Raw genomic sequence first — 26883 nt, 5'->3', positions numbered from 1 at the left:
AACCTCCGCGGGATTTGGCGCAACCACGCATCCGAGCGAGCGGCCAGATATGCCTTTACAATTGATTTTACCCGTTTCTTACCCCTGTCTTTGCTATTATCAGAGACAGACCGATAGCAAAGTTACAGTGATGACTTTCTGAGCTTAATTCTGATTCTTAAAAAACTCCAATGTCAAGGACCTAAATTCAATATATGATGGCGCTTATTCAATGCTGCTGCTGTCATGCCACTAAAACTCCCGCTTGAACCCAGACAACCAAAAGATCGATAAGACAAGATAAAACTGGCAGATATGAAGTGGTGCATATGTTGGGGGTATATGTCGGATAAACGGAAAGAATATGGCTACGGAGGCTTGAATTCCTGCAAGGCAGGATTTCTATCCAAGACAGCCGCACCGAGCGGGCGTAGAGCAGAACAAGAGGGAGTCGAGAATATCAATGTTAGCGGCCTGATTCCTCTGGAGCATGCCGTTGCATGAAGGATCGTGGCTGTGCTTCAATAACGTAGTCGATCCCATTATCGGAGATATAACTAGGCGGCCGGGGTGTTTGAGACTTGTTGCTAGGACCGCGTTCGTCGACTTTTGGTAACGGGGATTTTTTATTCACACGTTGCCAATACAACAAGTCAGGGTTCAAGCGCTATGAGAAGATCAGCTGGCGCAAACTAGTGGGACCATACTCATCTGAAAACTTACCACGCTGCCTCTCCAAAGACCATACGCTGGAGGAGGTGCAGTTATCTTTTCCCGAGCAGCGTCACGGCTTTCAGTCATAGCATCCTCATCCGCCGCCAGAACGACGTGGATGGGATGTGACGGTTGTGCATAACCAGAGGGTCCTGCCCTGCTTGGTATGCGGTTTGTAGCGATCCCAGAATCAGGTCTTGGTACTATTGCCATGAGAAAACGAGTTAATGCATGGCAGAAAACGATGCCAATTATCAGTATCATGAAGATCAAAAGAATTTGAAGCTCCCGGCCTAGAGTAGTGCGCGAAGCAGCGAATGCAAGGTATACAGCGACGACTGCAAGGAGGAACACTCCAGACGCAGTCAATGTGATAAGCCGCCTGCGAACCTTCCTCTCTGCAAAGATCGAGGTACATGAGCGCCTGCCACAGTTGGGACTGCCAGTGTTGTCTGCCAACGCCAGATCTTGTGACTCTCTGCACAGGCCCATTTCAGCTTGCGACTCATGGCCATCCCGTTCTGTAGTTAACTGCATTTCGATAGGAACGTGTGTCCGCTGTGGCGCATATACTGATGCAGGAGCACTTCCGGAATTGTTGAATAACGATACATGACCTTCGCGTAGGCGAGGTCCCTGGTCTGGAGTGCGATCATCACCAAGGAGTTGTTGCTCATCATCTCGGCGACGGTCATTTGTCCTTAATGTGATACGTTGGCCAAGAGGCGAAGTGATGTGGGCTTGATGATCCGATCTGCGAGTGTTGTCAGACCATGCTGAGTTGGGCAGCATGCCGGAGTTTAAGTTGGAATGTGTCGATTCTGGATGAGACAGCCGAACCGATTCCATATTGAGAACCTTTAACGGTCAATGACTGACATCTGGTCTGGCCCCAGCGAGAAAGAGATGAAGAATCAGAGAAGACGTCGAGATAGAATTGGATTTAATATCCAGAGGAGAGAGGACTCAGGCGACAGACCCTCGAGTCGCAATGCGGTTTGTTTGTGGATGGAAGTATGTATGAATCCGAGGCCACTTCCGCATCCGTTCAGCAACACACAAACAAGCTTTGAAGAGCGTACACCGTGACGGAAACTTCCTGCGAAGATCGACTTAAATGGAGCAAAACCGGAAATCCCAGGCAGATTCGGTGTTTAGCGACGAGAATAGGTAAGTAGGTTGAATTCGGCGTTATAAGTTCATGATGATTCAGCCCAAGTTGACTGAGGGGCACAGGGAAGCAGCATACGGGATTCCCGACCGCGAAACGAGAGCTGTCCAGCAACCAGAGGATCGGTATCCAATGCGCGAAGTAACACAGGCAAAGATGTTTGAATCAAGTCAATAGCAGCAGCAGGCTAAGCTTTCGGTCCAGGCTGTGTGAAGGTTAGATCAGTGGCTATACTCGGTAATGGAAAACCGGACTTGATAGCGAAGAAAATGAATATTATAGTAGCTGCAGCTAATTGGTAAAAAGGCAGTGAGCAAGTGAGAGCGAGTATCCTGAGACGAAGGTAATGAACAAGGATATGTGATATGTGCACAGGGAATGACGAAATGATAGATGTTGACTGAAGAGAGAAAGGAGATGGTCTGATCGATAAGAAGTCAGTTTGGGTAAGTTAGCGAGGGGCAGGATATGTAAGTCGGGAAAGAGGGAGAGATGATCATCTCATCATACTAGATATGAAATAAAAGATTGGGTCAAAGAGAAGGAAGAAGGAGAAATAGCAGAACGTAGGCGAGAGAAACCGAAAGACCGAGAGACAGAAAGAAAGAGACTTGGTAGGGAGAGACAGAGAGAGAATGCGGCGTATGTTGAGCAGGGGGAAGGAACAGCAAGCCGCGGCCTGCCCAGTGGTCTCCAGTTGTTTCCATAAGTAGTAACTAGACGACTAAACTAATACTAATTTTGGAGCCACTCAGTGTAATGGAGTAGCTCAATTCGCTGGTCGCGTTGGCGGTGTTAGCAACGATTGACAATTGACTAACAAATAACCTACAGCTTTACTTCAGTACCAGTGCCGATTATCTATAATTAGTATTAGTTTTTGACTCACAAACCTGCTGCTCAATTGATCCCTTGGTTTTGTTGCTTTCCAAGTTATATTCATACTTTTTTCTAGGCAATCTGCCATGAAGCATTTACCCCTGGATGATCCACGTTTGCCGCTAGGGTCTACGGCCACACTTCAGAACCAACAACACATGGTAAACACAGCTGATCCTAGTACTCTCACTCTCCAATGATGTCATGGTTGATATTGGGTACCATATAATGAATTGTTTGGCTGCTCAGCCTGCATGAGATATATGTACAGTACACCAAATGGAGGAGCTATACAACTACAGAATCGGACAAAAATGCTTTGTGGTGTGGTGTCCCGCTGATGATTACGTAGATTGAGGCAACTCAGTGGGAGATCTACTTGTAGCATTTTCCTATCATGCGCGCTTCAATTCTCGTCCTTGATTATTCAAGTAACTCTCCTTGCCTAGAATGGCCCAGGCCTCGCTTGGTCGTGCTGCTGTGATCATCATGACCCAGAGCTATACGAACCTCCGGGAGGTTTAGCTTGATATGACGAGCGTCGTATATTCCAGTTGCTTCTTATGCGGTATCGTGGCGTTGATTGCGTCGCTAGATGTCTGATATAGCCCCGAAGACAAGTTCACTTGCCAAGTTCGCCGAGCAGAAGAGTCCGATCAGATGACCCGGACACAACTATTGAGAATGAGTCAGTCCAGAACAATCAAGCAAAGGACAGAAAAGGACTCCACAGCCAATGACTTACTGATGGGCTCGTTGTTTGGTGAGAACCGAACATCATTAACAGTTCCCTTATGTCCTGGTAATTTGTATAAAAGTTTCCCGCTCTTCGAGTTCCACACGACGACACTTCGGTCACCGCTTCCGGTGGCGATCTTCTCACCCGTCGGGTCCCAACTGGCCCGAATCAAATTCTCTTCCAGACCAACTGGGGCGCCGTCGAAAGTTCGAATGTGTCGATTGGTTGGTGCAAAAGGCCGAACGTCCCATGTCCGTACAGTAGAGTCAAAAGAGTTGGAGAGAAGCGTTTGCGAATCTGGCGATAGTTCGAGCGAGGTGATGGTATGCGTGTGTCCTGTTAAGGAATATACAATACTTTTCTTTCGAAGATCCCACGCATGAATGGCGTTGTCGATACCACCACTGAATATCTCATTTCCAGCCTCGGAGAGGGCCACCGAAGTGATAGGAAGCTCGGTTTCCAGACAATCGATAGCGTCTTTCTGCCGAGGATCCCAGATGCCTATGCTGCCATCATTGCTAGCGCTGACCAGTAACTCCTGGCCTCTTTTGCTGATATCAAGACAATTGATATAATCTTCATGACCCACGTGTCGTCGAATCCTTTGTCCCGTTTCTAGATCCCAGCTGGCAAGCGTCATGTCTGTCGATGCGGAGAATATCGTCTTGGAGTCTCGGGACCATTGAAGATCACGAATAGCGCCCCGATGACCCGACAGCACGCCATAATTCTCACATTCTCCATAAGTATTCCAAAGCACTATTTGTCCCGACGTTAGCGTCTGGTTTTTGAAGTCGAAAAAAGCGGAGTGGGTTGCTCACAGATTGATCTGTCCATCGATCCTGAAGCAATGTGCTGACCCGTTGGATCGAATCGTACAGAGAAAACCTCGCCAGAATGACCTGTCATATATGTTAACCGACAAGAAATTGCCTACCCTCCGCGCAAGCCTACCTGTTAATTCCATGATTGGGGCCTGGAGCCCGCTGGTGCGGGGAACCTGTTATCGGGATCAGAACAGACACTCCAGGTAAAAATTTTCAAGCTATTCAGTGACCTACTGCTTGCACGAGAGCCCCATTTTGCGAAGAACCCTTGACCACAGCTGCACTGTTATCGATACTAGCATCGGACTTCTTTCGCTTGACGACTAGCTGGTTGGAAGACCCGAAGGCCTCTTGAGCAGGTCGCTTCTCGCCGGACATCATTTTGTCATGAGCTGGTTCGCCAACAGAAGAGAAACACGTGATAGTCGACAGGCGCGGAAAGACACCGAGAACTGTTGAGATAGGGATTCAAAAATGTGCTGGGCTAGACTTGTAAGGTTATGGGGGGTAAGAGAGCGCTGAGTGAGTACCTGGTCTTTCTCCCGAGCATCGCAATGCTGTGAGACATTAGCCGCGATAGCCGCCCGCGGATCGTCCACTAGGCGGTGAAGCTCCGCCTCGGTCCCCAGATCAAGTGGGGAGAGGAGTTCATTGTCAACATTCGGCCGGCTACCCAAGCAGCTGAGATCGGATATCCTGTTCTCTTGAATTTTTGCCCTCAATCCTTGATAGACCTCAGCGCCCATCATGTCATCAACTACCAAAGCATCCAGGATTGGCGAAGAGTGAGCAAGGCCTCAGTACCACCTCATGATCTGCACATCCACTAACATGACTACTATTGTGTTAGAGTATGGAAGTAAGTGAGCGGCGCAAGAATTTTGGTGTCCTGGGGCAGGTTCTCCAGTGAAGGGACACAGGGACTCACCACCTCGCTTCGTTAGAACAAGAGTCGACAAAGTCAATGCGGAGCTGGTCACGTTGACATATGGAACGATTGTCGCACAGCTGTGTCAGGACTATGACGGAAACTATCAGGAGGTCAACAAGCAGTTGGAAAAGATGGGCTACAACATCGGAATGCGCCTCATTGAGGATTTTCTTGCGAAATCGAATGTAGGCCGGTGTGCCAATTTCCGGGAGACGGCAGACATGATTTCTAAGGTAGCGCTTGTTACTTCAAATCTCGCTCGGGCAACTTGGGATCAATGAGCTGACTTCTTGGATGTGTGACAGGTCGGATTTCGGATATTCCTCAATATCGCCCCCACTGTAACGAATTGGACAAGTGACAACAATCAATTCTCGTTGGTATTTGATGAAAACCCGCTTGCAGACTTTGTTGAACTACCAGACGACGGGCGAGCGCAAGATGAGCTCTGGTTCTCAAATATACTGTGCGGTGTTCTACGGGGGGCTTTAGAGATGGTAATAAACTTCTGATCCAGCCAAATACTCTCACGCGGCTACTAATTCCATCAACAGGTACAAATGCAGATCGAGGCGCATTTTGTAAGCGATGTACTGCGAGGAGATGACACCACGGAGATGCGCGTTTCACTTGTGAGGTACATTGAAGATGAGATGCCACCTGAGGAGGAATAAACGCGGCGGGGAGTGTGTTGCATAAATTAAGTATTATTGGTTGAGGCGTCCGGTGTTTGCAGGTTTTACATCATCTTAATCTGCAGCTGCAACGGTTGATTGAGATCACCTGTTTTTTATGATTGATGGAGCTACAAGTAAAGTAAACGTTCTATATGCGATGCATGTACATTCATATACTTATAGAGTGGGGCCATGAGGGCTGCACAAGGGGCAAGGGATAAGGGACAAGTGTGAAATGATCAAACCCTGACGGCAGTTATCGAATTCGAAGGAGCGACTTTGTAATCAAAAATGAAGAACGTGCAATAGACAATTGCATGAAAGAATAGTCCAGGATCAGATCGTAGATTGGGTTGATTTGGGTCGGTGAAGATCACTCTGCCCTAATTGTACAGTACGGAGTACTACTCATAGTTATCTGACACTTTGGACATTTGCATAGATTGAAGCGGCATGAATTCATCTAACACTTTCCTTTATTATTATCATTATCACCACCACTACTATGAAATAGCTGCGAGGGAAATAAGTATCTAAAGATGATAATGATAAAAATCCTTCAAACACCATGAGCTCTATGCTTTGTATGTACAGTACATATTTAAGGCTGAGATGTGAAATTCGATGGGACGATGACATGGGGAGATGTGGCCGGGAGCCACGTGATGCACTAAGCCCCAATAGGCAGCGGACAACTTCCCTTGACTGTGCTAAGAATTACGCAGGGTCCCAGTCCTGGAGGACTGCGACTTTATCGATAGATAGAGCAACTTAAAATGTAGAAGCTTAGAGCATTTGACATTTAAAGTGCTTGCAAAGTTTCATACTTGTTGGCATTCACTACGAGTAATGGCTTAACTGGATCTGCTGAATTGTTAATTCAATTGATAGGCATGTACCAGTACTGTTGCATCCAACAGCAGTCTCAATCTTGGCCCCGACTATATTCGCCATCGATAGGTGATTTGTGTCGCGCGGGATAGATCAATTCCCTTCCCATCGTCATTCTGGTCAGTACCGATCCATCCTTTTTAGACTCAGCGTCTGTCTGATCTGGTGGTCTTTGTTGATTCCAAACGAAGAGTGGTGATCATACAGCATGCGCGTTTTTTTTAGACACATATGTATATCTATATATATAGATATTTTTTTTTCTATTTTTTTGCTGCTCACAAATCTATGTTCTGTGTGTACTTGACTTTCAGAAGCTAACCAGCTCTCATCAATTGTCTAGATACATCACTTTGACCCGATCGGTCTTCTGTTTTCTTGCCTCTGGAAAAAAGACTTGGCTCTCCACCTTCCGTCCCTTTCCCTTCTTCCTTCCCCTACTCAACTCTCCTCTCTTTTGTCTTTTGATTTTTCTGGTCCTTTACTGGTGCTGGTAAGTTTAGTTTGTCATAGTTCAACGGTTTGCCTCTTTGTTCCTGTTGTCATCATTATTATCACTTTCACCATCATCATCAGCATCATCATCATCAATATTTTTTTCCCTTTGCTTCTATTCTTTCCTGGGGTGGTTGTGTTGCCGCCATATGTGGACGTGCATGCTGAAATATACGCCCAGCCAACAGCATCTCCCAGCCCTCCTGCGGCGTTCCGGTCAAATTCTTCCGTTCCGAACAAGCGATTCACGCCCAGCCGGCAGTGATTGAACAGCCCAGCAACTCCAGGCACCGCGCCTGATATCCACGTCCTCCCACCCACCAGAGAACACCTCAGATCCACCGCTACACCTTGTCCTAACCTTCGCCTCTCCTCCCTCCTCCTCCTCCCTCCTCTCCCACGCGCCCCCCCCTCTCCCTCCACCTTTTCCTCGAATCTGCCGGATCTCTCCGTCTCTTTCCACTTTCTCCCTCCCACACACCCACCCACCCCATTCCCTTTTTCTGCAGGGGCTCTGGTGATTTACTCTTAGCCCCTCTTGAAGTCCTCCTTCTCCTCCGCCTCTTCTGGCTTTCCAGGTGGTGGTACTTGTCCTTGCCTTTTGAGACGCCTCCTGGGCCGTCTTCTCGCTCCTATACGTTGTCCCGTCCTTTGCCTACTCGTGTCGCCTGTCGCCGCCCCCATCTCTCATCTTAGCTGATTCACCGCGCATTCTCGAGCGGCTGGGTCTTTGTACGAACATAATACTCTTGTCTCTGTGTTGCCTTTCCATCTCTCCCGACACTGCTCCCTTTGACGATCCATCTTTTTTTGTGTCGGTCAGCGACAGATTCTTTCGTACATACTTGTTCCATTCGCTCCCGGGTGAGACACGCTGGTCTTGAACCGAAAATCATCGCGACTGCGTTGTCCTTCCGCGCCACATCGAGTCAGATAGGCGATTTCGCGTCTGATTATAGTACTTTCAACTATCTCGATATCGGGCCGAAAGCAGCTGTGATCTAACATCTCCCCCATCGCCTGGGTATCCGCGCGTCTCCTCTTTCTGCTTGTGGTGAACCATTTTGCCGTGAGACGGTGGATGCGCGTTGGAAATATTCGATACCAATAATCGTCCGGTGAGGGTGGCTTACCCCTTCGTGTGCCACCATGAACCAAATGAACGTGGCTGGGATGAACCCTGGTGCGGGCGGTCCTGTGGGAGGTGTTCCAATGATCAACAACGGTTCTGTGGCCCCTCGCAACGATGCAAACATCCACACTATCCCTGAGAGCACGGTCGGCAACCTCAACACTTTTATCTACGACTACTTTCTGAAACGCGGTTACTATGAGTGCGCCAGAGCTCTCGTGAAGGATGAATCTGTAAAACTCAATACCGAACCCCCTATCAAGACGAGCCCCGGCCATCGTCGCGATGGTGATGTGAATGGGGTCGATGGAGATGCAATGATGACCGATGGAAAGGATGGGGATAAGAAGATACCCGATGATCTACCTCGCCCTCACATCTCGAGCGAAGGTCAGCAGTCGTCTTTCCTTCTCGAATGGTTCAGCCTCTTCTGGGAGTTCTTTTGGGCCCAGCGCAAGAAGGGGAACAGTGCTGATGTGCGACAATACCTCAATCATACCCAGGTATGTATCATTCGCAAGATCGCAATATACCTTGGAGTCTAACTGGGGCTTTGTAGAACATTATGCGCCTCAGAGAGCAACACCAAAATCAACTTTTACGGCAGCAGCCGCTGATGCCTGGCCAGATGGGACAAATGAACATTCGACGCAACGGCATGGTTCCCCAACCTCTTCAAAAGACCGCTCTGCAGAACAATACTCCAGGCCTGTATGCTCATTCTTCTGCATTTCCTGCAGGTTGCAGGTGATATACTGATTTGTTACATAGAACCCAACAACAATTGCAACAGCTTCAAAAAAATCAACATCAACAACTTCAAATGATGCAAATGACTCGAGAGCACTCCGACATGGATATGAACGGCCACCGACCGCAATCCCCCTCGTCCGCAGAAAACGCCCCGTCTCCCTCGAAGCGGCCCCGTCTTGAAGGTGGCCTCATGAATGGCCAGCAATTAGCTCCCAACGGACGCGCTCAAGTCCAGGGCATGCCAGGCCAACCGAACCCTCAGACCGCTCTCTTGATGCAGAATGGACTCAACCGGGCGATGAACCCCAATCAATTCCAGGCTTTCCCGCAGTCAGGACCTGCTGCGCAGCAGAAATCTATCCAGGTATATGCTCAGAACTTGGCCATTCATCACTCACGCTCAGCAATGAATAACCAGGGTATGCCGAATGGTATGATGAACCCCGGTGTCATGCAAAACCAGACGGATATGGTGTCCATGCCAGATGGCCAGGTGTATCCCATCAACGGCGACTACTATGGCGCGAATGGTCAAATGGCCCAGGTCCGGAACGGGATGCAGACACCTGGCGGTCAGCCCGGAAACCACGCTCTTCAAGATTATCAGATGCAACTTATGCTGCTTGAACAGCAGAATAAGCGGCGTCTGATGATGGCTCGCCAAGAGCAGGATAGCATGGCCCGTCCTGACGGCCAGCCCCCGCTGCCTGGGCAGCCGGGCCTGCAACCAGGCACTTCTCCCCAAGGCAGCAGGGCGGGCACGTCGCCAAATCCCAACGATCAAATGAAACGGGGCACGCCGAAAATGCCCCAAACCGGTCTCCCCGGCTCCCCGAGTGCCGGCGACGCTATGGCCCAGGGTCGTGGTTCTCCCGCTTCCATGAACTTCGGTAATCAGATCCCTCCTGAAATGGCCGGCCAGTTCTTTGTGAAGGGTATGCCCGATGGTATGGCCGGCCCCAATGGTATGCGACCCCCCAGCTCCAACCCAGCGTTTAGCGCCCCTCAGATGGGTCAACCCATCCCCACTGGCGCCGGAAACCGGGTACCCAGTGGAAATTGGCAACCCCAGCAGGGTGCCCAGCAACCCATGGCTCCGCAACAATCGCCTGCAACCCAACCTCAGTCGACCGGAACTCCACAGGAGAGGAACGCGATGCCACCTCCCCAGGCTCCTCCTGCAGCCGCCAACACTGGCCGCACTCAGCCACCCTCCCCCCAGACGGCCGCAGCCGCCCCACCGACGCCGCAGCAGGCGAACAAGCCTGCCCCTAAAAAGAAGGAGACTAAGGACACTCGGAAGGTATGTATTCATGGGCAAATTGCGCATTCGTGGCTTCGTCCATGTTACTAATTGAGATCGCAGCGGCCTTCGAAGAAAGCAACAACTGCTGCCGCAGCGGCCGCAGCCTCGGCAAACGCGGCTGCCACACCATCCTCCGAAGCCGAACACCCGCCCACTCCAACTCCATCCACCCCAATCACCCCTCAGCATCCAGCCTCGTTCAACAAGGCGGGTGCCAATGTTACGACTGGTGCTCCTCAGCAGCCTACGTCTGCCCCCGCACCTCAGCCGCTCGTGCAGCCCCCACCCGATCAGAGTCAGCAATTCGGCGAGCTTGGTGTTCCTGATGTATGTCATCCAAATCCTGGGATTCCCACATGGATTGCTGTAAACGAGAAACTGTATGCTGACTGCCATAGCCACAGGTGTTCAACCTCGATTTCAGCGCTCTAGAGAACCCAGACATTCTCGAGAACTTTGACTTCGACACATTCCTCAACACCGATGCCGATACGGCTGGGTTTGGATTTGATCCCAATATATCGTATCCTACCGACGGTGTTGAGACCGGTGCCGGGGATGGCCTATGAATGTGATCCGACGGTTCTTCAGTTCTTAACTCATATACCCTTGCTTTGTACATTTCCATAAACTTCGACATGTGCTGTGCTTCTGCTCTATTTTCTTCCTTGCTGCCGTCACTAACCGTCTCTCACTGTTGACATGATTTGGATACGTGCTTTACTGACAAGGCGTTGGCGTATCCGCTCTGCATATTCCTTCCTTTGCTCTGCCGACAACGAGGTGCTTGAAAACTGGCTCCGGAGGAGATAGCTTGCATACAAGCCGCTCTCTCTATGCTCTACGCGTTTTTGTGTGGCTTTTGTTCTGAAATTCCTTCTATTTCTTCTACTATTATTATTTGATTAATTTTGTCCCTTTTATCAATTCTCCCCCCTTGAGGCCACCTTCGGGTGTGATGTTTCTCTAGCGTTAGCCATGCAGACCCCTTATCCACTCCTACCTTAATACTCGGGATCCCCATCACAATATGTACGTCCTTGGCTGGCCTTTTTCTTCTCTCCTTCTCCAAGTCCCCTCCCTCCTTTCCATTCTTCTCTACAAACAGGTTCTACTTGTTTCGATCATTCTATCTTCCCTTTTTTCTTTTTTTTTCCCTTTGTCTTACTTGCTATCTTCTTTCTTTCTTTTTTTTTTTTTTTGAATTTGGCGTTATCAATGAGGTTCTAGTTGCTACTTTGGCTCTTCTTACGGGAATGGTTTTATGAATCGAGGAAGAGGATTGACGTCTTCTCTTAGCCTTTTTCTTTCTGCTTCACTCCAGTTTTACATCGTACTCAATTCCAGCCGAGATCTGCGTTGCAATATTTGCTTGCCCTCCTGCCTATATGCGATTCTCTATTTATGTTGTGCTGGAATACCTGCTCGCCCGCCTTCTCTCACAAGAGATCTGGTGCGCTTCAGCCGGCCTACTGCAAACCAGGCCCATCCAGTGAACTTTCTTGTCTTGCCAGGGCATGGTAAAAGTGATCATAGCAATTCCATGTTACAATAGGTCATCGCCGCTGTTTCATGACTCACATATTCAGTAAAATAGTCAAGTCTCCATCAGCGCAGCTGGAGCCATCCACATGGAGAACACTTCTACTGCATTCGGACCCAGACACATCCAGTCCTTTTCCCCCACTCCTGGAAACAAACCCGCCATCGTACAACCCGCGATGACACCGGAATTGACATATCCCTCGGAAACAAACAGACGATGCACAGGAAACAATGTCTCCCCGTGAGCACTTTTTGCATCTGGCATTGATTCAGGGTTGGGTAACCGACAGCTGGTTTCAGCAACAAAAACGCACTACTACTGGTGATCATGCATCAGAAACCCTTCATTCTTGGCTTTCCACTGTTCGACACTCTGACGCTGTTTCGCGACGTTGATCTCAAGCTCTTCATCCTCTGCGACCATCTGTATCAGGTACTTGACCACCTCTTCGGCACAGGCTTGTTCGGCCAGTGATCTGTTGTCCTGCAGACCGGTCACGGGGCCGATGGCGCCGGCGCGCCGCAGGAATGGGTCACTCTTGAAGTAAGCGCCTGCAGTATATTCTCCGAGCGTGTCGATCAAGCGCCCGTCCTGTCTATCAACTCGGATCTCGGGGTATTCCAAACGGAGGAGATCGCAGACCTCTTTACGTAAAAGTATATCGTTAGCAGCCTGGCCAACAAACACAAGAGCAAGCACGTTAGATTTACTTTGCAATCTTTCAGTAGACGAACCCAGACCACGTATCTGCAACTGGACTTGACGGGGCGTTACTGCCCACCTCTTTTCGTCTTTCTTGACAGGTACTTCAATTGACGCCAACCTGGAGTGTTGAAGTGGCAACATATTCGAGTTTCGAGGGACGCTTTTTGGGCGCTTGCTGTTGCCATCAACCTCGTTAGGGAACCCAGCTGAGAGCTCATGTTCAGCTTGTCGTTTTCTCTGATGGGACTGCTCGGTGCGTCCACGCGGCTTCTTGCGAGAGGCTTTCGCATGGTGGGAACTTCCCCATATGTAGGTCCGCGTCTGGAGAGGGTCCCTCGGAACCAAGGCGAGCAGCCTAGTATCCATCCCCTCTAGAGCAAGCGTGCCCGCAAGATTACTACTTGCTTCAGAGCCATCGATGTATAGATGCTGCAGAGCCAACAAGGCGCATGATCTTTGTGAGTGTTGATCTTCAGCATAGGTCCCAGCTCTGCCAGTGTAGGTCGTACGGTGGACCTGAACCTTATGATAAAACTCGTTCTCGTGCATGACTCTAGTGTAGCGGGGCGATTCAAAGCCGTTGTGAGCACAAAACTCTGCCATGAAGCTGGTCAGATGGGCCTAAATCATGTGGTGACAGAGTGTCTTGCCTTGGAGGAGATCAACCCAATCCCAATCGACCGACGATTCAAGGTTGTCAAAATCATCGGGCAAATTCCAATCCGAAAATTCAGGCTGCAGCTTCTTCAATGCAGCACGGCAGATATCGGACTTGGCTTCTTTCTGAGTATCATAGATGGCTGACTTGATGATAGTGTACCCATACATGGTGAGCTTGACACCCCAGCGACGACTTTTCGAAATATTGAACTGGAAACGCGGAAGGAGCAGTGCCTGAGTCGTGAGAACACCAAAGCAAAAGAGAATCACATCATCTTCCAGGAAATCTAATTCTACATCTGCCAAACGTGAAATCCTCGCGGGTGAATCCTTCATGTTCCACGCTTCGACGACAACAACCGCTGGCTTGCGCTCTTGAGGCTCTTCTTCGTTCCAGATATTGTGGCCTGGTTCGTGTTTTAGATTCAAGGGGGCAAAGGAAGGCACAATGTGGGGTTGTATGAGACGTGGCGTTGGGAATACATGAGGTGTAGGTGGTGGAAGCGGGTTCTGGCTCTCTGCTGAAGTAGACGCCGGATCAATGAGTTTCCAATATGGCGATGAATCATAAGCCCAATGTGCAAACCCCGGAGGCGAGCTGTACTGGTACTGTGATGTTACATCTGTGAAGGATGTACTCGAAGTGGAGGATGCTGCTAAAACCTGGTGTGGGAGGAGGTGCTGTTTGTCCATGGTCAGCTAAATTTGAGAGTTTATGAAAGGGCTGATGACAAGTAACTGAAGGAAATGGAGTTCAGTTTTCAAGGGAGAGAAAGGGGAGGCGAAGAAAGCAACAAGTAAAATGGGACGTGAGTAGAGAGAATCAAGAAGGCAGAGGGAGAAGAGAGGAAAGGGCAAGTGAAGGGCACACCTTCCCATTGGGAAAGAAACCAACCCATGTGAGAATTTGTTTCGTTGAATTGACATTGCAATGCAATTTCTCGATACACATGCATGCTAACCATGTTAATTTTGCCTCCGACGCCTGACAGACTCTTTCGATAGGGATAGATATATAGGTATGATCAACGAATGTCCAGTATCAGTCCAGTGCCCAGCAACCCAGCATCAGTTCCATGTACTGTACCTGCACGCCTGTTGATGGAAACGGAGCATGAATCACGCGTAAAGTAACACAGAAGGTAGAGTTCAAGGTGAAACGATCATCCGACAATGAAACATATGAAAGAGGCTGTGCCTAGTAGTAATGTACCGATAAGACTAATCGAACTCTGCCACATCCAAGGCCGTGCCGGCAGCAAGCGACGGTCTCGTCTCAAGTGAGCCATCAAGGTTTGCATGATAAACCAGATGTCCACCCTTAGATAAGTCTTTAGCGGGAGACAGCAAGATGGGCACCTGTCTGGATTCGTGAAGATCCTCGCTGCCACCAGCAGAGCCGGCCGATAGATCCGCCTTGGGATCGGATGGAGTACCCCCAATTCCGCTGGTACGTACTGTAGGTCTTACCGGTGTCTGGCGAGCTTTGCCACTGTCTTTTCCGGATGTCTCCGCCGAAATTTCATTCTCTTTGTTCTCGTAAGATAGACCTTCCTTGCGACTCTTGACATGCGTGCTGGGACTGGCATGCACCTTGCCTGTTGCTGCAGCGTCAGCAGCCGGGTTTGTCTTCGTGCTTGGAGCCGTCATTTCACTGGTCTCGGGCACCGATGTCTCTCTCATTTCGGATGCTCGTCCTGTGCTCTTTGAATAAGACGCAGATCGAGCTCTCGCCGCCGCCGCCGAAAGCTTAGTCCCCGTGGGCAACGCAGTCGAAGGTGTATTTGTCGGCGCGTACGTGCCACAGTTGAGGGGCGCAGGACTCAGCGCTTCTAACAACTGAGTGTACGACTCCTCGTCGATAGGGGTAACGATACTAGGATGCTTGCTGTGTTCATAACTGATTCCCGTCATGCTTGAAATGGCGCGACTACTACTGGAATTGGACGTATAGTCTGGCATAGGCACATCTTCCCGGGACGCTCTAGCTCCTCGGTGGCGTGCAGCCAAGTCGAGCACGCAGGGGTCAATGAAGGGATCGGTTACGAATTGTTCTTGAGGCAGCCATCTGGACTCGCCTGGTTGGCCTTGCCATTGGGGCACCTGCCGCTGATAATTGCGGTAAGTCCAAGAGCTGCACCCAGATTGGTTGCTGGTCTGGCTTCTAGTGGCCAATATCTGTCGACCCTCATGCCTGGAAGGTGAGTGCGTGTGGCTGTCTTCAGGTTCTTTCATATCGCTTATAGCACACCTAGAGTTGTACTTGAACAGCCGGGGCTCACGCGTCCACATAGAGGGATTCGGCCAGGCAATTTCGGAGTATTCAAGAATCTCTAGTTCTTGTCAGTAAGGCTTGTACGCTAAAGCGATTCATAGCACAACTGACGGATAGGAGCATGCTGGAAAGCAAATGCGATGACTTCTTTCACACGTTCGAAGGGGGGCGACCGGTGCGGCCGCGAAAACCCTTCAGCAATTACTACCCTGATCCTGCCGTAGAGTTCACCAGCATCCCAATGCGGCTGCTTCAGGATTTCATGGTGGAACGTAGGGAAACGGAGACGATCTTGGTTGCCGCTTTTATCGACATCTGGGCCAAATCAAGTCAGGACGCTCACTCAAACAGCAGAGGGCTAGAAGGGACTTCTGAAACGCACAGGAACTCAGATCTAAGCCGGCAGCGTCATCTCAGTCAGCTCTGCTTGCATGTCACGTACGGCTCGAGGACATCCAAGACTTACCGAGAACATGAGGCCAAGGGGATCTCTGAGTAAGCACACTACCGCTACAATCTATTAGCAAGCACGGCTTCGAACAAAGGAGCCTGCAGGTGACTGAAGACTGCTTACGACACGCAAAGCCCGTCGATGAAGACGCGGACTTCGAAGAGCAATGTATCATCTGGCTGAAGAAGACTTTCCATGAACCGGCTAGGCACAGGCCTATCCCAGCTATGAATGGACACCCGAAAAGGAGTATTTTGGCGCAAGCTTGGGATGAACGTAGTCAAAACCGGCAACTGTCCCAGATTGCCATGTGTTATGGAGCATGAGGCTGGGTTAATAAGGGCTGGGCTGTGCAGGTAGGGAGATTCTGCACGGATTTTAGCAAAGAACGCACACATGCATCTGACCGCAAACTTCTTCAGCACTACTGACCTTTGTCCTTGGTGACAAAACATTGCGTCTTGAATTCCTGGAGAGGCACCTTGGAAGTTTCAGGGAAGATAAGCACATCCCAATTTTCGTAGCGCATATTGAAACTTCTTGTCGTGGGTATCTCTATTCGGGGGGAGGGGTGAGGGACGAGGGGATGGACAAAACTGAGCAAGGAAGAATCGACGGATAGTAAGATATGTCAAGTATAAAGACCCTCCTCAACCGGTGGCTTTATTGAGGAAGACCCAAGAGCAGGCCTGCGATTGAGATGAAGAGCAAGTATAAAACGAGATGACAGAGTGGAGCTGCAGAGACAGAAGGGGAGTAAAGAGAAAGAGAAAGAGAAAGAGAAAGCAATAGACCAAGGAAGGAAGGCGGGAGGAGGAGGCGGAGGAGGCAAGGTCGGTAGGACAGATAAGCTGGAGATAGATGGAACAATAAGCATTGGACAATGGACAATAGACAATGATAGTGGGCACGCAGAAGCAGGAGAAGCAGAAGAAGCAGGAGCAGGGAGCAGGAGCAGCACCTGCCTTGATCAGACACTTTCTGGCAATTCTATGGGAGGTCAACTCAATCGATGCTTAATTGGTACCAGGTAGACAGGCATCTATACGTATCGCGTTCCATATACTATACTACATAGGGGATTGAGTTCAGCCCCCGCGAGCCAACATATCGCGACTTCGACATGGCAGGTAACAACAGCTATAATGGCAAGAACGACATCAGCAGCAGAAGGCCAGGACCAGAATCCTGTCAGGCGAAAGGGGAATCATCCGCATCGCAAAAAGTCAACAAGAAAAAAAAAAAAAAAAAAAAAACGAAACCATATTACAACAAAGCAAGTTCAGTGCCCCAAGGCCAGGCCCCATCCGCCAGACCTCCCCATTTTCCCCATGGCGACTACAGATTAGACCAAGAAGCAGGCAAAGCCATTAAAGCCCATCACTCCGAATGCCAAGTCATAACGCTTTGCGAAGACAGTCAAGAGAGGGGACGACGACACAGATCAAAGATATTCGTTTATGACACCGTCGCGCGCGAGAGAAAGCATCGAAGCATGTATCGAAAGCGGTATGTTCCATGGGAAACAGAATTGAAGGAGCAGATGGCGACATTGCCGCGACGGGATAATGTTATACAAGCCCCCAAATTGATCAGAAAGCACAGCGCGACATCCTCAGAACGAGACACTTGATTGGATTGCTTCATGAAAGGGGAATCTCAGATAAACTTTTCGCAAAAAGCCTGCCCAGGGAGTATATGGGAACCAATGCGCAAATGAAACAAATCCGATTGCTGTCGTACACATAAGGATAAGACCTGTGGAGGCCCATAAGACATGATAATCAATGTAAGATAGGGGTTGAGAGACGCATTGGAATGGAACAAAACGCATACAACAAACTGGATGAGAGGGGAATTGAAGGGGGAGGTAAGAAGTAGAAACATCAAGATAAAATAGGATAAGATATGATAGAAATAGAAACAGAGCTCAAATGCTGCTAACGGAAAAATAAAGCGCTCGCATATGAAGTACGTAGCACAGGAGGAAATGCTCATCCAGAGCTATAGAGGGTAACTTTCGCAGAAATAATAGCAGACTGGTTATGACACACAAAAGAGACCCATCGTGAAATGACGCAAAACTCCTGCTGTTTCTTTCAAACTAAAGAGGAACGCTCTTTTACTAGACATTGGAGTCAATAAACCCAGGTCCGAGTGCTGCCAGGGCCGCTCACTGGGGGGAACTGACCTTCATAGGAGCAAAGCCGCCGTACTGGTGTGCGGGGGGCATGCCCATCGAAGGGTACATGGGAGGCGGAGGGGGAGCAGGACGGTAGGGGCTGCCAGCAGGGCCAGAGTTGTTCTGGGAGCGACCCCAGCTCAAGCGGACACGGGAGTTACCGATGGGGTATCCCTGCATCTGGTTGATGGCCATCTCAGCGGCGTGACGCTGAACGAACTGGACAAAGCCGCAACCCTTTCCAGGGGGAATCTTGACGTAGGTGATCTCGCCGAATCCCTGGAAGAAAGAGCGGAGCTCATCCTCAGTGACATAGCCAGACAGACCACCGACGAAAACAGTGGTGTTGTTAGGGTCGGTGAACTGGTTCATAGGCTGGGGAGCGCCGTAGAAGCCCATAGGGGGAGCACCCATGGGAGGGTACATGCCCGGCCCGGCGGGCATACCCATGGCACCAGGAACAACGCCAGGTCCCTTGTTCTTGGGAGTGGCGGTGGAGATGCGCATGGGGCGGTTACCACAGTAAACACCCTGCATCTCGCTCAGGGCACGCTGCTGGTCGTTCTCGTCGGAGAAGCGGACGAAGCCATAACCACGGGACATGCCGCTGATGGGATCGGTCATAATCTTAGCCGACTTGCAAGACGGGAAGCGGCTCTGGAAGAGAGAGACGAGCACGTATTCGTTGACCTCGGGGCCAAGGTCGCCGACGAAGATGGAGTATTCGGGACCACGGTCATCACGGCTAGGGGCAAAGTTAATCCAGACGTGTCCACATCGTGTCGAAGGATGAAGGCACTTACCTGCGATCAGCGAGACCACCACCGGTAGCCCAATTAAGCTTGAACAGGCGGTTGGTGTTGGGCATGGGGGTGCCGTTGAGGGACAGAGCCTTGGCAGCAGCAGCGGGAGAGGCAAAATCGACGAAGCAGTACCCAGCGTTGCTCCTACTACCAACATTAGGATCGCCTTCAATCCAAAAGCATTTATGCATTACTCACCCAGAGAACTTGTCCCGGATCATCTTAACGTTGACCTGCTCACCCATCTGGAACCACAAGTTGCGAACGAAGTTCTCATCGATCCAGGGCTCAAGTTCGCCCATCCTAAAGCGATTCGGTGAGTTTGAGGACATGCCTTTCGCGGAGTTTGACTAGACATACCAGAGGGTAGTCTTGCCCTCATTAGCCTGCTGGGGAACAGGAGCAGCATTGGGCTCACCGGGAGCAGGTCCCTGGAAAGCAGCAGTGCTGGGATCAGCCTGGCCGGTCATGGTGGTATCCGCAGTAGCGGGAGCACCAGGAGCGGCAGCAGCAGCATCAGCAGCAGGGTGCTGGTTTTGGAAAGATTCAAAGTTCTGGAAAGACATATTGACGTAAAAATTCGACTTTCGTAACGATAATTGCGGCAACGGTATCTGCGCAGTGACAAGTTTAAAGTTAGTAAACTGAAACCCCAATTCTCAAGCTCAAACAATAGCACTCTTCGAGCGACCACAAGTAAGATGGAGGCAAAGATCATCGTACCTTAAAGTGCAGGCGGAAGGAGAATGGACTCAAGCGAAATCAACTTTTCTATACCGAAAATGGCCCGTGCGACAAGGGGTTCGTTCAAGTCGTCAAGGAGTAAGACGTAGGATCGTTCAATTTTGGGAAATGATTGAGATAAATCACTTCCTGGAAAGTCAAGGACCTTTTGTTAGCGATGCGGGATAGAGAACTAGACAAGGCGACAGAGTTTTCACAACAACTCATGGATTGGTGTGAACAGCAGTGTACCAAGCAGGGAAATGAATCAAATGACAACAAAGACCATGCAAATAACAGAAGGACGCAAGTTAAAAGCGAGACATGGACAAGCCAGTAAACAAGGGAATCAGCAGAAAACGAGACGATGGGATTGAGAAAGTCTTTGTTGTAGGGCGAATCGATGGGGACTTTTTTTTGGTTTCGAGCGGATCAAGCGAGAAAGGATGGAAGAGGATAGGTAACAGGAAAGGGATCAGCCCGACAGGGAATTCGCTCCCTTCCTGCGCCAAGACTCAGGTTCCCTCCCCGGTGATGGCAGCGGAATAGCCGGAAATGTGAAATTTAGGGTGTGAATTGACAAGAACCGGAATGGCGAGTATGCTCGAGGTCATTGTGTGAAGATAGCTGGAGCTTTCAACCCGTTCATAGCCGCATTCGTCGATGACATATCCCGAATTTCTGGTTCATCCGCGCCCGGTTGCGACCGTGTCAATTGGCCCATCCAATCCTCCCTTCACTGCGCTACTCAGAACTGGGAGATAATCGAACCAAGCCGGTCAATGGCGACAATGGAGACGTAGCGATCTTCAGCGGAGACAGAATCATTCGAGCGACCGTTCAAGTCCGTCGGCCAAGCGACCGTAGCGATTAATGCCGCGGGCGCGTGGTGCTTCATCAGGAAGTAGACTCCGCAAAGGTTCTGCCTCCAAATTTATGCCCCAGATGTCCGCGAGCAGGTTGCTCGTAACGTCGACAACCATGTTGAGGGCGCTCGATGTTATATTGATCGTAGAGGGACACTTTGATAACCGGTGTGGCCGAAGTATCCCGCGCAAGCACCATCGATGGGGGGAAATGAAAACGTGATGACTCAAGCCAAGAGAGGATAGAACAGGCAAAAACAATAGATCCAAAAAAAAAAGAAAAAAAAAAGGATTTAATATCATAGAATATACACTACTTACCAGACAATGTCAAAAAATCGCAACGTATGTATTGGCTTAGAGACGAGAGATGCGTTGCTTTGGCGAGGCGCGAGTATGCGTGAAGACAGGGACGTCACAGAGAAATCAGGAACTGGACAATCGAGATAACTCCGACGAGGTGGAGAAGAATAGGAAGCAAATCCAAAGAGAAATAGTTAAGAGATGGAAAAGACACAGAACTATTCGCGAAACCGACTCCGTGTTTTCCGAAAAGCACACAAGGGAAAGGTGGAAGAACTCAAGAAGAGAACAGGGAGGACAAAAATGGGGTGGGGGGAGGGGAGGGAGAAGAGAGGAAAGAGGAACGAAGAAGGAAGAGGGGTAGAGAAGAAAAGATATTTCTTCAGAGGTTCCGATGGAGGAGGGGAGAGAAAGGGAAAGAAAGGGAAAGGAAACGAGGAAGAATGGCAAGAGGCTACGACTTTGCTAGGGCAGACCAAGGACGGGAGAAGCAGAGAAACTCGTTAGACGAACAAACGAACTAATTAATTCTTGGGGAAAATCAAACCTGGGTCCAAGAAAAGGGAAAAAAAAAATCAAATAAAATAAAAAGTAATAAGAAGAATAATAATAATAATAACAACAACAACAACAACAAAAAAAATTCCCATTCAATGGATCCTAAATAGGACAAACGGCTAGAAGTTAAGAATGAATAATCATAGGTGCTGACTGCTGAGGGCAAGGCGAACTCAACTCCAGGCTCTTATTTCATCAATTGCAGCAGCAGCAGCAGCTGTTGCCGTTGCAAGCAAACTACTCAATGGGTAACAAGCAACAAGCACCAAGCACCAAGCAGCCGCAGAAGGGAAGGAGAAGTGAGGAGGGGCGCAGCAGTATACTGTAAGTTACTGTAGACTACCTGCCAGCTGGGTGGGATGAAAGTTTGCCGACTACTACTGGAATAGTCATTTTTCTACCAAAATCTTCTCCTCCATTTGACTCTTCTTTGTTGGGTAGACAATCCTGGTTGAACCATCCCTATGACCGGTTCAGCAGCTGTGAGTGTGCATTGGGTGGGTGTAGATCTGGATTTCGACGTGCAGGTGGGATCGTGTGGCCTTACCGCAACCCAGGAGGATCTAGTGATAAGTCTAGTGCTGTAGGTACTGTACTAACTTACATACATCAGTACTCAGTACAACTAGTATTAGGTGTCTTTATGCAGTGACTTTGTTTGTATGCGGGTGTACAACCTTACAGGATGTATGTTTTAGCTTGTTCCACCTCCAATCGTGCTTAGTTTGAGGCTCATCAATTTGCACAGCACAATACATAAGCACTATCGTGGATGTAATTTAACCTGCACTCCGAGTATTCGAGAATTGGAGCTCTCCTCGTATCGAATTGTTGTCTCTCGCTATGATTGATTCACAGCAGATTTTCCATCGAAGAAATTTTAATATCCCCCGTTTTGTCTTGATGAATCCAGGCAAGCTTTGCGGGCCCTCGACTGGTGAGATCAAGGCTCTTGAAGGGACCATACATACCTGGACTATACATACGGGTATTGGGAGGCTGTGGTGGATACCTACGTCGACCATCGGACCCAGCCCAACCAAATCGCCCTCCAACCAGATGACTGCCTGCATCCTGCGGGCTTGCGACTTGACATGATTCTTATTTCTATCGCACGCGACATTTTTGTCCCCCGGTCTCATGTCCCCAGGTGGTAGGGAGAGTGTGCTGAATGATACAATTGCTTTCCTGTATATCGTTGACAACTCAGAGCGGTGCATTTTCGCTAAGCGAAGTAGGAAATGAAACAACGATAGCTTGAAGGAGCCAATACCCGTTATCTTGAGATGATCCCCGATTGTGTAAGATTAGCTGCAGCAGATGAGCCCGTCGAGAATTTGATGACGATTGGCACCTCTCACAGATATAGGGTGGTGTTGCATCACGTTTTGAGTCCTTCTCGAGCACTGCTCACGATGTGTGTAGCATGATCCTAGCGCAAGGAGAGAGCGAGAGAGAAGAGGTGGGGAGCAGACAGTGGCTGGGTCCGATCCCCTTGATATGTGCATACTCATATGTACTGTACAAGACCTGGAGGACTCGGAAGCACATCAGGAGTCAAGGGGCACGCAAGCAGATAAGTGATTGCACTTACATAGTAATACTTCTGGCAGCATATCACAAGAAGAGAGAGTACCGGTAGGCATTAGTGAGGGCAAATGGCCAAGCAAAGCTGTATGGAACCTGCAAGGACCTGACTTGAATGATGTATACTCGGTGGATAACCCACCCAAGCTGAGACTGCTGAGGTCTTTTTCTTCCTCCATTCGTTTTGCTTGATTTTTTATAGTTTTTTTTCTTTTTTTTTTTTTTTTTCCCTTTTTTTTTTTTTTTTTTTCGGCAACGCGCTATGACTCGCCCGGTCCCATTCGCGTCCCATGGGCCCTTATCGTCATGAGTTTTGTTCCATTCTCCGCTTGGCCTGGCGGATGCCTGAGGTACTCTGTCATTCGTAGATCGGTTTCCGCTTGCAGCCTAAATCCCACCATTTGTTCCTTGGGATCGGCCCTGAGCTGTGCCCTAGGCTAGTTCATACTTGTCCACACCCGGGAGCCGGAAGCCTGGATGAAGCCGACGGGGCTGGAGAAGATGCCCACTAACCACTTGAATGTATTCCCTATACATATACCAAGGGAAACAGATGAAGACATGGTACTTCGTATGGTCATCGTGATCATGTTGAAACGAAGAAGAACAGAAGAGACAAAAGTGGAAGCAAAAGCGCCCGGACTGCCCGGTTGGGGGAGGGTGCAAATGAAAGGGCGAAAAAAAAATCCTCGCCCCCACCAATGCGGTTCCGGTCCATGGACTTGAGAGCTGCTAATGCTCAATCCAGATGACGAAAACCCTCAGAGAGGGTTAGTCACCGCTGAAGTGCATTCGAGAAGTACAAAAACCATGTGGTTGTGGATGGTTCCTAGCACGGGGGCGTTGGCTAGTAGGCTAGAATCTGGAGTCTAGCACGCTGTCCGAGATACAAATGGTTCTTTGTCGAGATCCCAGAATCTGAGCGGATTAGCTACTCAGGCCAGTGCTTTATTGACTGCTGATTAGCTTCAAACTCAATAATTTCGTGGTAGGGTAATACTCGTACAAAGATCATCACTAATAGTAAGAGAGGAATTAGTGCAGAATATGACTAAGTACCGCCGGAAAGATACAGGTCAGTCGAGGCCGTCCGTTGGTCCATGCAGCAGGATCGGTGAATTCGATGATACATGTAAATGATACTCGTAACAAGGATTAATACTGATCGTACTTGAGCCACATTCGATTTGAGGTTGCAGAAATGAGTCTAGAGGCTTCGAAAAGATCAGTTACTTTGGGGAGCGGTTAGCTAGATGTGAGTACAGTCCATCAATCAATTGTAAGTACTCTGCTGAGCATACTCATGTGTGCAGTAGGCAAGTAGTTAGGTAATATGAGGCAGACTCCACACCCTCCAGTGCCCGGACCGTGGAAACTGCCTCCATGAGGCTCTCATTGGCCACCGCTGTGTGTAATCAATCTGGTTTTAAGGTGTATGGAGTAGACTATCCATAGTACCGTAACCTACCTTACTCTTACTCTGCACCTAACACCCCTCCAACACGAAGTGTCTCGAGACAACTAGATGACCGTGGCATATTTAGCTTCTGTGTTTCATCCACAAGAAGTAGGTATAATCGTACTTATTTTGACAACCAAATCCATGATACATGTAGCACCCGAACTGAATCTCACCGTCTCCTTTCACCGACGAGAGGTAAAATTCCTACAAAAAGACGGACACGGACGCGACGTGATCAGTCGATAGCAGAGTGCGAGTTTTTCCTCTGGCCCATACAAACTTGCCATGATGCATCCTACTCTCTATTCAATTCTCTCTTATCTCCCTGTATCTGCACACTCTGGCATGAGCAAGGGTGCATCGGACTGTACTGTCCTACATAGAGGACAAGCACCCAACGCCCCATCATACTACTTATACATACTCAATAATCATTGAGACGCGCAAGGCTGATCCTATTGGTACGGTCCTCATTCATATTGACCCGATCGAGGATTTGCCATGCGAGTATTGCAGCACAACCAAGCCCGAATCGAGTGGTGCGACTGTGCTGTGCGTGCTTCCTTTCCCCCTTGAAGTGGGTTACACGATCATGCCTGGGTCAGCAGTCGATCCCTTGCAGGGCAGATAACTTCCCTCCCTGGAGAATTCAAAACCAACCACTCCCAAAACCCCATCGGGAGATGCTCGGATTTACTGACTAAGCCAATGCTGTGAGTAGACAGATCTTTATAAATGATAGTATTGGACCTACTGCTATTGGAGGTACTCCGTAGCCAGATTCCATTCACCAGACAATCAGTGAGTTAGTCTCGTAGAAAAAAAAAATTGTTTCATTGTCTCGCAGCACGAACTCCGCTGTCTCAATTCTCCATCGCGGTTGTCTGGAATGGGAATTGCAGAAACCATGGGTTGAATATGATCTAAGAGGGTTTCGTAATTCTCAATGCCGGTAGTTCAAGCAGTACCAGGGACCGGCAGGTCATGACCAGTAGACTATTCCCGTAGGGTACTGATATGCAGCGCAATCGGAACCCCGACAGCCAACAACGACAACCCACGAGTACGTATCGTGTCAGGTTGGGAAATCTGGGACGTGTTCGACACGACACGTTCAGCAGATTCTAGCTCCAGCTATTATCCTCCGCTGACCAGGCTTGTACCTGCGTGCCAAGTCCAAGTCCCCTATTGTGCTGCTGCTGCATTGAATCAGCACAATCCAGGCATCGCTAGATGCTCACATCCTGATATCTGCCTGGTCAATCAGGTCATCCGGGTATCACTAAAAGCCAAAACACTGATGAGTAGATAAAAAGTCTTGATGACCCTGACCCTATGAAAAGCATCAAGTCTCAATCAATCTGCCTCGGCATCCAACAATCCATCGCATTGGCCGCCTCCCTCTCCAGCCGCCATATCAGTATCACAGAACTCCCCAGTATCCGCCTGGCCCAACTCATCCCCAAGCAACTGAATCGTCTTCTCATACACCTTGGCCGTTTCCATCTCCCACCTCCCGGGGATCGGATACTCATCCATCCCCAACGCATCATCCATCAACTCATCCTCATCATCCTCATCATCGTTCCCACTACTATCCCCAAACCCATTCCTCCCACCGTCATCATCATCGCCAAGGTCCTCCTGCTCCCTCGCCTCCACAACCACAACCCGACAGGTCTCCGCAATACTCTTGATACGCACCTTCTCCGTCATCGAGACAACGTTAGTCCTTGCCTCAAACCCGGGCAGCGGCGCCCCAGAGTCCACATCCTCCCCCAGAAGGAGCGACGCAAAGACCGAGTCCAGCTTCCGCAGCAACCGGAACGTTGCCTTCGCCGCGAATGGATAATCCGGTAGATAAGAGTTGACCTGGACGGCCAACGAGATCAGGTAGGGGATCTGTAATGAAGCTAGAAACACACCACGCAAAAAACAAACAGCAGCAGCACATGTCAGCTGTCAGCCAATATGAGAACGACTCTTTCTTCCGCTGCTGCAACCCAGAAGAAAGAAAGAAAGAAGGGAAGGTAAAGACATACGAGTCCCACTAACCCACAAAACATCCACCAAACTCTCAAAGTCTTTCGCTACTTCCTTAAAGCTCTCGTAACCCCTTTCCGACTCGGACTCCGGTGCTATGCGCTGGCTGTTGCTGCCATTGCTGTTCTTGTTGTTGTTGTTGTTGTTGTTGTTGTTGTTGTTGTTGTTGTTGTTGTTGTTGTTGTTGTTGTTGTTGTTGTTGTTGTTGTTGTTGTTGTTGTT

At 49.4% G+C, this 26883-nt stretch overlaps 11 protein-coding genes across 11 annotated transcripts in view; 4 read left to right on the top strand and 7 right to left on the bottom strand.

The window, feature by feature from the left end:
- Positions 1 to 150: 150 nt before the first annotated feature.
- On the bottom strand, positions 151 to 1890 carry BO82DRAFT_350054 (uncharacterized protein). The gene is made up of 2 exons (XM_025634042.1): positions 703 to 1890; positions 151 to 646 (listed from the first exon to the last, which is right to left on the bottom strand). Exons 1-2 carry the CDS (start codon positions 1540 to 1542, stop codon positions 446 to 448), a joined length of 1041 nt encoding a protein of 346 aa, XP_025497150.1. The 5' UTR covers positions 1543 to 1890; the 3' UTR covers positions 151 to 445.
- Positions 1891 to 2968: 1078 nt separating this feature from the next.
- BO82DRAFT_380022 (WD40 repeat domain-containing protein) lies at positions 2969 to 4826 on the bottom strand. The gene is made up of 5 exons (XM_025637728.1): positions 4547 to 4826; positions 4440 to 4485; positions 4307 to 4387; positions 3489 to 4244; positions 2969 to 3418 (listed from the first exon to the last, which is right to left on the bottom strand). Exons 1-5 carry the CDS (start codon positions 4691 to 4693, stop codon positions 3366 to 3368), a joined length of 1083 nt encoding a protein of 360 aa, XP_025497149.1. The 5' UTR covers positions 4694 to 4826; the 3' UTR covers positions 2969 to 3365.
- Positions 4827 to 4953: 127 nt separating this feature from the next.
- Positions 4954 to 6124, top strand: BO82DRAFT_350051 (TRAPP complex core subunit BET3). The gene is made up of 5 exons (XM_025634041.1): positions 4954 to 5097; positions 5163 to 5171; positions 5257 to 5476; positions 5549 to 5740; positions 5798 to 6124. The coding sequence occupies exons 1-5, from the start codon at positions 5060 to 5062 to the stop codon at positions 5915 to 5917; spliced, it is 579 nt and encodes a 192-aa protein (XP_025497148.1). The 5' UTR covers positions 4954 to 5059; the 3' UTR covers positions 5918 to 6124.
- Positions 6125 to 8329: 2205 nt separating this feature from the next.
- On the top strand, positions 8330 to 11202 carry somA (putative cAMP-dependent protein kinase pathway protein (Som1)). The gene is made up of 5 exons (XM_025641323.1): positions 8330 to 8941; positions 8998 to 9149; positions 9210 to 10494; positions 10558 to 10824; positions 10896 to 11202. Exons 1-5 carry the CDS (start codon positions 8456 to 8458, stop codon positions 11064 to 11066), a joined length of 2361 nt encoding a protein of 786 aa, XP_025497147.1. The 5' UTR covers positions 8330 to 8455; the 3' UTR covers positions 11067 to 11202.
- A 439-nt stretch (positions 11203 to 11641) lies between these two features.
- On the top strand, positions 11642 to 12205 carry BO82DRAFT_54689 (uncharacterized protein). The gene has a single exon (XM_025641322.1). It carries the CDS (start codon positions 11762 to 11764, stop codon positions 12050 to 12052), a length of 291 nt encoding a protein of 96 aa, XP_025497146.1. The 5' UTR covers positions 11642 to 11761; the 3' UTR covers positions 12053 to 12205.
- On the bottom strand, positions 12206 to 14195 carry BO82DRAFT_54735 (uncharacterized protein). The gene is made up of 3 exons (XM_025641324.1): positions 13399 to 14195; positions 12754 to 13344; positions 12206 to 12687 (listed from the first exon to the last, which is right to left on the bottom strand). Exons 1-3 carry the CDS (start codon positions 14099 to 14101, stop codon positions 12359 to 12361), a joined length of 1623 nt encoding a protein of 540 aa, XP_025497145.1. The 5' UTR covers positions 14102 to 14195; the 3' UTR covers positions 12206 to 12358.
- Positions 14196 to 14225: 30 nt separating this feature from the next.
- On the bottom strand, positions 14226 to 16663 carry BO82DRAFT_412855 (uncharacterized protein; the record flags this gene model as incomplete). Its single annotated transcript, XM_025639854.1, has 5 exons — positions 14226 to 15741; positions 15795 to 15998; positions 16150 to 16193; positions 16258 to 16501; positions 16567 to 16663. 5 exons carry the CDS (start codon positions 16661 to 16663, stop codon positions 14630 to 14632), a joined length of 1701 nt encoding a protein of 566 aa, XP_025497144.1. The 3' UTR covers positions 14226 to 14629.
- A 485-nt stretch (positions 16664 to 17148) lies between these two features.
- BO82DRAFT_54634 (uncharacterized protein) lies at positions 17149 to 18011 on the top strand. The gene has a single exon (XM_025641319.1). It carries the CDS (start codon positions 17258 to 17260, stop codon positions 17765 to 17767), a length of 510 nt encoding a protein of 169 aa, XP_025497143.1. The 5' UTR covers positions 17149 to 17257; the 3' UTR covers positions 17768 to 18011.
- Positions 18012 to 19984, bottom strand: BO82DRAFT_54638 (RNA-binding protein). Its single transcript, XM_025641320.1, has 6 exons — positions 19843 to 19984; positions 19480 to 19733; positions 19318 to 19422; positions 19120 to 19266; positions 18326 to 19061; positions 18012 to 18259 (listed from the first exon to the last, which is right to left on the bottom strand). The coding sequence occupies exons 2-6, from the start codon at positions 19683 to 19685 to the stop codon at positions 18257 to 18259; spliced, it is 1197 nt and encodes a 398-aa protein (XP_025497142.1). The 5' UTR covers positions 19686 to 19733; positions 19843 to 19984; the 3' UTR covers positions 18012 to 18256.
- Positions 19985 to 20528: 544 nt separating this feature from the next.
- BO82DRAFT_54661 (uncharacterized protein) lies at positions 20529 to 21111 on the bottom strand. Its single transcript, XM_025641321.1, has one exon. The coding sequence runs from the start codon at positions 21009 to 21011 to the stop codon at positions 20667 to 20669; it is 345 nt and encodes a 114-aa protein (XP_025497141.1). The 5' UTR covers positions 21012 to 21111; the 3' UTR covers positions 20529 to 20666.
- A 4863-nt stretch (positions 21112 to 25974) lies between these two features.
- Positions 25975 to 26883, bottom strand: part of BO82DRAFT_272059 (general transcription factor IIH subunit TFB6 family) — a gene marked incomplete at both ends in the record, with an annotated part of 1289 nt that continues 380 nt past the window's right edge. The window contains 2 exons of the mRNA XM_025631011.1: positions 25975 to 26531; positions 26661 to 26756. Of these exons, the coding sequence (XP_025497140.1) occupies positions 25975 to 26531; positions 26661 to 26756 (653 nt within the window). The remainder of the gene's footprint in view (positions 26532 to 26660; positions 26757 to 26883) is intronic.

The sequence above is a fragment of the Aspergillus uvarum genome, assembly GCF_003184745.1.
Source record: "Aspergillus uvarum CBS 121591 unplaced genomic scaffold BO82scaffold_2, whole genome shotgun sequence".
In the NCBI taxonomy this organism is placed as follows: domain Eukaryota; kingdom Fungi; phylum Ascomycota; class Eurotiomycetes; order Eurotiales; family Aspergillaceae; genus Aspergillus; species Aspergillus uvarum.
The sequence above is the reverse complement of the archived record's forward strand: the minus strand, read 5'-3'. Positions and strand labels throughout refer to the sequence as shown.

Bases quoted from the DNA above. Each gene is read 5' to 3' on its own strand.
- BO82DRAFT_350054 (XM_025634042.1), bottom strand. From the start codon at position 1,542: ATGGAATCGGTTCGGCTGTCTCATCCAGAATCGACACATTCCAACTTA. The intron at 647-702 runs GTAAGTTTTCAG...ATCTTCTCATAG, and splicing joins GTCTTTGGAGAGGCAGCGTG to CGCTTGAACCCTGACTTGTT.
- BO82DRAFT_380022 (XM_025637728.1), bottom strand. From the start codon at position 4,693: ATGATGTCCGGCGAGAAGCGACCTGCTCAAGAGGCCTTCGGGTCTTCC. The intron at 4,388-4,439 runs GTAGGCTTGCGC...CATATATGACAG, and splicing joins CCCAATCATGGAATTAACAG to GTCATTCTGGCGAGGTTTTC. The intron at 3,419-3,488 runs GTAAGTCATTGG...CATTCTCAATAG, and splicing joins ACCAAACAACGAGCCCATCA to TTGTGTCCGGGTCATCTGAT.
- BO82DRAFT_350051 (XM_025634041.1), top strand. From the start codon at position 5,060: ATGTCATCAACTACCAAAGCATCCAGGATTGGCGAAGA. The intron at 5,477-5,548 runs GTAGCGCTTGTT...GATGTGTGACAG, and splicing joins CGGCAGACATGATTTCTAAG to GTCGGATTTCGGATATTCCT. The intron at 5,741-5,797 runs GTAATAAACTTC...TTCCATCAACAG, and splicing joins TACGGGGGGCTTTAGAGATG to GTACAAATGCAGATCGAGGC.
- somA (XM_025641323.1), top strand. From the start codon at position 8,456: ATGAACCAAATGAACGTGGCTGGGATGAACCCTGGTGCGGGCGGTCCT. The intron at 8,942-8,997 runs GTATGTATCATT...GGGGCTTTGTAG, and splicing joins AATACCTCAATCATACCCAG to AACATTATGCGCCTCAGAGA. The intron at 10,495-10,557 runs GTATGTATTCAT...TTGAGATCGCAG, and splicing joins AGACTAAGGACACTCGGAAG to CGGCCTTCGAAGAAAGCAAC.
- BO82DRAFT_54689 (XM_025641322.1), top strand. From the start codon at position 11,762: ATGAATCGAGGAAGAGGATTGACGTCTTCTCTTAGCCTTTTTCTTTCT.
- BO82DRAFT_54735 (XM_025641324.1), bottom strand. From the start codon at position 14,101: ATGGACAAACAGCACCTCCTCCCACACCAGGTTTTAGCAGCATCCTCC. The intron at 13,345-13,398 runs GCAAGACACTCT...GCTTCATGGCAG, and splicing joins TTGGGTTGATCTCCTCCAAG to AGTTTTGTGCTCACAACGGC. The intron at 12,688-12,753 runs GTAAATCTAACG...TTTTACGTAAAG, and splicing joins GTCTACTGAAAGATTGCAAA to AGGTCTGCGATCTCCTCCGT.
- BO82DRAFT_54634 (XM_025641319.1), top strand. From the start codon at position 17,258: ATGGCAGGTAACAACAGCTATAATGGCAAGAACGACATCAGCAGCAGA.
- BO82DRAFT_54638 (XM_025641320.1), bottom strand. From the start codon at position 19,685: ATGTCTTTCCAGAACTTTGAATCTTTCCAAAACCAGCACCCTGCTGCT. The intron at 19,267-19,317 runs GTGAGTAATGCA...TAATGTTGGTAG, and splicing joins ATCCGGGACAAGTTCTCTGG to TAGGAGCAACGCTGGGTACT. The intron at 19,062-19,119 runs GTAAGTGCCTTC...CTTTGCCCCTAG, and splicing joins GGTGGTCTCGCTGATCGCAG to CCGTGATGACCGTGGTCCCG.
- BO82DRAFT_54661 (XM_025641321.1), bottom strand. From the start codon at position 21,011: ATGATATTAAATCCTTTTTTTTTTCTTTTTTTTTTGGATCTATTGTTT.